Here is a 6,410-nt window from a genome sequence, read left to right as displayed (position 1 = left end):
ATAGTAAATTTTTCCTGCTTTCTACTTTAATGTTTTAACTCTCCTCCAACTTGTTATATAATTGTGGAGGATAAAATAGTCAACATCTGACTCAGCATGGAAGAAACAAAATTAGCACATGTGTTAGTCTGATCATTTGCCAATTAGGAAAGGTGTGCAGCTTTCTATCTCTACCACAGAAGAGAATTAACAAAATGTTGATCAAATAAACCATTTCCAATGGTTTCAGAGAAGGGAGCAAAGATAATGCGCTAGAAAGCATACATCCTAAACTTGCTTTTCATACAGTTTAATCTCCCTGAACCACTAAGCTTGGTTAAATCCCTACCCAGCACAGAAGCCTCCCTAGGTCATATATTGGATATATTATCTGGAAAACATATTGAATGCTGCTCTAAGATAGGTCTACAATGCCCTGGTTGCACACAGAAATGGCTGTTTTAAGAATAATGAAAGGCTCTATTTCCCTTTAACCATAGAATTAAAATACTTATCACCATACGTTTGATATTACTTCCAATAAGTACAATATTTATTAAACATATCTTCAGTTGTTTTGTTACATAGTGTGCAACAAATTACAATATTCTGCAGCCACAAATTATATGCAGAGTATGAAGAAACTATTAATCAGATAGTGTAATCTTTCCATTTATAACTCTACAAGGAAGAACTAGCAAATCAGATCTTACATATAACATCTCACTAAACTTTATGCATGGAAAGTGACAGACAATGGTTGTGCTGTTTGATACAAAATGGCTGAACTTCATCTTCAGAAGACTAAACCTGACATCTAAACATGCCAATAGAAACATCAAAACAAAATATATTCTAACCAACCACGGGAAACAGTCTGGTATCAGGAAAGCAACAAGGATTACACACATTATTTTATAAACCAGCACACAAAGGTTTAAAACGGTTCTGAAAATGAAGTTAGCTGTCTTGAGTCAAGGGAATAAAAAAAAAGTCAGTATTGACCATTTACAATCTCTGACCTTTGTGGAGACGGTAAGAATCTGTTGTAGTGCAGCTACATACAGTACAATTCAGGCAATTTTGTTTTCACTTGGGTTCAGATTGCAAATTCACTGCTGTGAGAAAAGGACGGAGGCAAATTTTAGCAGCAACCTCCACCTGACTGCTTGACCGGAGTGCTCTGAATTTTAACATTGGACTTTTCTGCACCACCAGCTGTTGCTCCAGGACCCATTCGCTTTTTAATCTCAGCTGCCATCGTCATGAAAGATTGTTCTACATTCGTTGCGTTTTTAGCACTGGTTTCCAAAAATGGAATTCCAAGAGAATCAGCAAATTCCTAAGAGAATAATAAGGCATAATTAACACTGAAAAATCTTTTTCACTTAGTGCATTTCTATCTGAAACGGGCAGAAAGGAAAGACTAAGTTTACTGAATCCAAACAGACACCACATGAATTGTCATTTCAAAGTATTCTAGCGCATATATTTTAAAACCTAACACATATTTTAAAAGCTAACGTGGTTGTGGTTACTGTAGGACTCCACGCCCACGTAATTCAAATTCAACACGTTCAAATTCACTTTGAAAATCAAACTTTAAACATACCTTTGCTGTTGTGTAGTCTACTACTTTCTTTGTGGTCAGATCACATTTGTTCCCTACCAACAACTTGTTGACATTTTCACTGGCATAACGATCTATTTCCTGCAGCCACTGTTTAACGTTATTGAAGGACTCCTAAGAAGACAGACATTTTTAAGAATGACAATACAGTTCTGGATACAACTGCTCTAATGAAGCAAGTAATAAACCTAAGTGTCTTTCTTGACCTAAGAAGAGCTAATGAGACAACCCTAGCTACAAAATAATGCCTACAGTGCTGGCAAAGAAGTAAACTGATATATTAAAATGACTATCCATATCTAAATAAGAAATTAGAATTTGAAGGCTTGAGAATGAAAATATACCTTATTTGAGAGGGAAATATTTCTCAGCACCAAACTAGAGCTCAAGCAAATTTATAAATTTTAATTAAAATTTGATCATCTTAGTTTATGAACAAGACCCCACTGCTAGTAGAGATGTCAAAAATAGTAAATAAATGGGTCCAAAGTAAAGATACTTATTTTCTTTTCCAGTCATATTTAGGAGAGGAAATTTTTCATTTTTAAATATTTCATGGTAATGACTTGAGATTTTTTGAAATTAGTACTATTTCTTCCTCCTGTTGATATTATTCACCTAATACTTCTAGTGGCCCTGAATCTAAAGCCTGTGATTCCAGTTATGTCCTAATTAACCATGATTTCATAGTTGAGGTGAGACAACATTTGCTATAAGAAAAATAAATTCTAAACGTTTATCTTTTTATTAGGAAATAAAAGAACTCTGAAATTTTCTTTCTGATCAAAAGAACAGTTAGGGGCCTTAGACCACATTCTTCACGCTACCCCTTCTCAACAACTACCTTCAGCTACCTTCTCTCAACAACTAATCTTCAGATATTCACTGTCCTCTTAAAATCTTCCTCTAGCTCATCCTATTTCTGAACCATTTCGGCAATTCTAACAAATCTAATTGCCAGGCAAATTCCTGTCAATACTTAACACCAAGAACACAGTATAAACCAAATAACCTACAGTTCCCTATAAATTATGATACGAAAATGTCCAGTTGATAAATATATCCAGAGTCCCTTGAAGGCAAATGTAAAACCGATTACTAAATTTTCTATTAAAGAAAATAATATGAAATTTTGGTTGACCGATTCATTAGCTACCCAAATAATGAAGGGAAGAAAAATAACAGTGTACCTGTTTTTAAAAAACACTTTAAAACAAATGTTTATGCGATTCATTTATTTGGGAGTGGACAAAGTTTTCTGCCATATAAATACTACTGATGGCTTATATGCAAAGCAAAATAATCTGATATTTATCAAATAGTAACTTACTTCCTACTTTGTCATTGTAACACAATTTCCTCCTGGAACTTACCTGATCTGTCACATCATACACAACTATGATGCCATGCGCTCCTCTGTAATAACTGGAGGTGATTGTTCGAAATCTTTCTTGGCCCGCTGTGTCCCACTATTATAAAACAATCAAGAAATCCAAACAATTCCATTAAGAGTTGGGGAAAAGGGCAGGAGGGAGAACAGTTTATATAGTTATAGAAATGACCAGGATTTGATATGGAAATATTAGCTCTCAATGCTCATACTACTAAAGTGCATGGTAAATCAACAAATACATGAAGGTCCAGAAATAAAGGCAGTGCCTACACTTTAGCTCATGGTAATGCTACCAATATTATAAGCTCTTTGAGATTTGGAACTCTGTCATATTTTTCTTATTCCCTACAGCCCCCTTAGCACTGTGTGAGGCATTCAGTATGAATGGAGAAACAAGCTTGACTTGATTATGAAGACTACTGGCCTAACTAACCCCTTTAACAGCATACTCACATAAGACAAAATCATTTGCTAGCACATTTTACCATCATGGAAAGCACTGAAAGGACCTAACTCAAGTAACTACTTGTGAAGATAACACTTGAACCATCTCTGGAAAGGTATTACCTTAATCCTAGGGAAAACAATGTTAAGGAAGATGAATCAAAATACTTTTATAAAATTCATTTTAAGAGCAATATGCCATATACTTCAATCATTTAGGTTCAAATACCAAAAACAAATGTTTATATCACTACATGAAAGGTCTGTGTTTTAAACAAATTATTAAAAATAAAGAGGAAAACTCAATCTTAGATTGCAATGAGAATTTTGTTTAAATTGATCTTAGACAATGGCCTCAAAAAAAAAAATTGTATAATTAGGACAGCTACCTACCCCACTAAAAGGTAACATCTTGACTGATGGGTAAATAAATAACAAGTTACTGTAAAAATAAGGGGGAAAAAAGGGGGGGGGACCTGAAACCTAAGACAAGTGGAGATTAAAATGCAACAGTCTTTAGGGGGAGTGAATTATAAAGTTTTGGAGTATATCTGTGAACTTTGATCCCCACTAACATTTTAAATGGCAAAATTTTAAAAATTGGTTCAGGAGCAGTCAGTGAAATCACTTTCTTTTCTAAGACTCAGCCAACACAAGACTGTTAAAAACAAGTTGCAATTTTGGGGAAATTTGAATGCAAAGTGGATATTAGATGATATTAAGGCATTAGTGTCAATTTTGTTAGATGTGGTAATGGTTACATAGTAAAACAGATGTATACTAAAGTATGTTTGGAGTAAAATCTATTGTCTGTAATATACTCCAGGAAAACAATAATGAAGCAAATAAAGTTAACATCACTAATATAAAACAATCAAAAACAAATCACAGCTTCATTACCTTTTTTGTTCAAAGTACTAGCTTGAGAGCTCAGAACACTATCAGTAAAGAGCATCAAAGTCTTTCAGAATATCTTTGGAGAAGCATGAGCTTTGGAGTCAAGCCAACCTGACTTTAAAACATCAAACCTAGTTTCCTAGTTAAATAACACTAAGGAAAGTCACCTAAGAGTTTCTTCATCTATAAATCCTAGGTCAGTCATTCACCTTATAGAATTGCTAAATGGGTTTAAAAGAACTGTTTGTAAAATGCCTACTAGCACAATGGCCTGACTATAGAAGCTACTCGATAAAATATTATAGAAATGCTTACATTACACCAGGCACTCAGAGATTTGAGGTTACAAAGATGAATGAAACATAGCCCCATAAGAGATCTCATTTCAGTGGGAGAGACAAACACGGGAAAATCACTTACCCTGTGAATATGAGGGGTAATGATTATATACAGAAGAGAGTTCTCCCTTCTCTACGCACCACTAACTCCTTACACAAAAGTAGCACAAAAAAAAGGAAGAAATTATTTCTGAATAAATGTTAAAGAATTGTAGCTAACTAAGCAATGGCATCCAAAGAGTAAAATTTCTGATGTCTCCTTGCCACTCTAAAGTTTCCTGACTCCAGTACTAGCAGTACTTTCCTTGCAATTGATCACCCTTTTTATATAACCCCTCATAATCTCAGAGTAACTCCTTTTCCCATGTTTGTCTCTCCCACTGAAATGGGATCTCCTCCTAGGGGGCTGTTGCACTTACCTCTGTAACCTCGAATCCATCTAAGTGCCTGGTGTAATGTAATAAGCATTTCCAATGCTTCATCAATGAATGAACAATCACAGGAAGACTCCTTCCATGTTGTGAGACTGAACACTGTACCTGCCCTGCCCTGCTGAATGTTTTGTAATCACTAAGTCTGATAAGAATACAGATGGCACACTTGAAAAGGAAAAGCATAAAGAATAATTAAAATATAGATCAACACAAAACATTTTGAAAGATCTAGAAAATTTGGAAGGGTAACTCAAGCCAATTAAGATGAAATGTAATGGGATTAAAAGTAAAATCTTGCATTTAAATTTAAAAATTTAAGTCATTAAGTATAAGATAAGGCTTTAAAAAAAAATTAAGCCCAAAGCCATTAGTTCCAAACTAGTAGATAAGCAGCTATTGAGACAGAAAATGTAGTAAATTCAGGTGCTTGTTTTTTTATATCTTTGAGTGGATTAATGATGACAAAAGGCCACAAGTCCTTGAGGTCCAAGAGAGGGGCAAAAAAAATTCAGAGTCCAAATCGCAAGAGGATTTATCTCATGTAGTTCATACTGGCTGGACTATTATCTCGTACTTGATTTTATGAATCACATTTTAATAAAAGGCATGTATAAAATGCAAGAGTAACTCGAATTATAAAAGGTTCTGAAAATATGCTTACAGAAAGGAGTAACAGAGGTTGTGATAAGATCAATCTAAAGGGCAGGCTGCCAACAGTAAAGGAATTAATCTCATTCAGGCAGCTCCAAAAGGCAGAGGAATAAGAGACAGAAGTTAAAGGAAACTGGCTTCAATACAAAGAATAATTAGAGGTTATTTATAAATGGAACTATCTTTGAAAAACGGTGAGCTTCCCAAAAATGTTCAAAGAAAGACACTAGATAGGGAAATTCCTACTGAAGATGAAAGAAAGACTGAGTAACCTATTAAGATCTGTCCCAGCCAAATGAAAGTAGCATATTTGCATGTTTTACAAATATACACTCAACTCTTATGGAGACCAATGATCACACATAACACAATTATTTCAAATCAGTAGTTAGAGGCTAGGTGCATCTTTCTGAAATATTCTTTATGGTACCAAGTATAAAGTTCTACATGTAAAGGGGAAAAAATCAATATGGTCAGTAATCTATTAACTGGTTTTAAGTATTTCAAGCTATCTATGATAATTATATCCTTGGCAAGTCCTCATTTGGAGTATCAAATGTGTTTACTTGTATTAGAATCCACAATTCTTTTGTAATGTACCTTCATCAGTCATATAAGGGAACAACTAAATAAAAATTATCAAA

General features: G+C 34.3%; 1 protein-coding gene across 1 annotated transcript in view; it reads right to left on the bottom strand.

The window, feature by feature from the left end:
* Window positions 1–503: 503 nt before the first annotated feature.
* Window positions 504–6,410, bottom strand: part of RAB1A (RAB1A, member RAS oncogene family) — a 27,025-nt gene continuing 21,118 nt past the window's right edge. Inside the window, exons 4-6 of the mRNA XM_011381856.2 lie at window positions 2,983–3,078; window positions 1,592–1,723; window positions 504–1,321 (exon numbers count right to left, since the gene is read on the bottom strand). Coding sequence (XP_011380158.1) covers window positions 1,124–1,321; window positions 1,592–1,723; window positions 2,983–3,078 — 426 coding nt within the window. The 3' untranslated portion in view covers window positions 504–1,123. The remainder of the gene's footprint in view (window positions 1,322–1,591; window positions 1,724–2,982; window positions 3,079–6,410) is intronic.

Source organism: Pteropus vampyrus, unplaced genomic scaffold, assembly GCF_000151845.1.
Source record: "Pteropus vampyrus isolate Shadow unplaced genomic scaffold, Pvam_2.0 Scaffold453, whole genome shotgun sequence".
NCBI lineage: Eukaryota > Metazoa > Chordata > Mammalia > Chiroptera > Pteropodidae > Pteropus > Pteropus vampyrus.
This window is presented reverse-complemented; position numbering and strand designations above follow the sequence as displayed.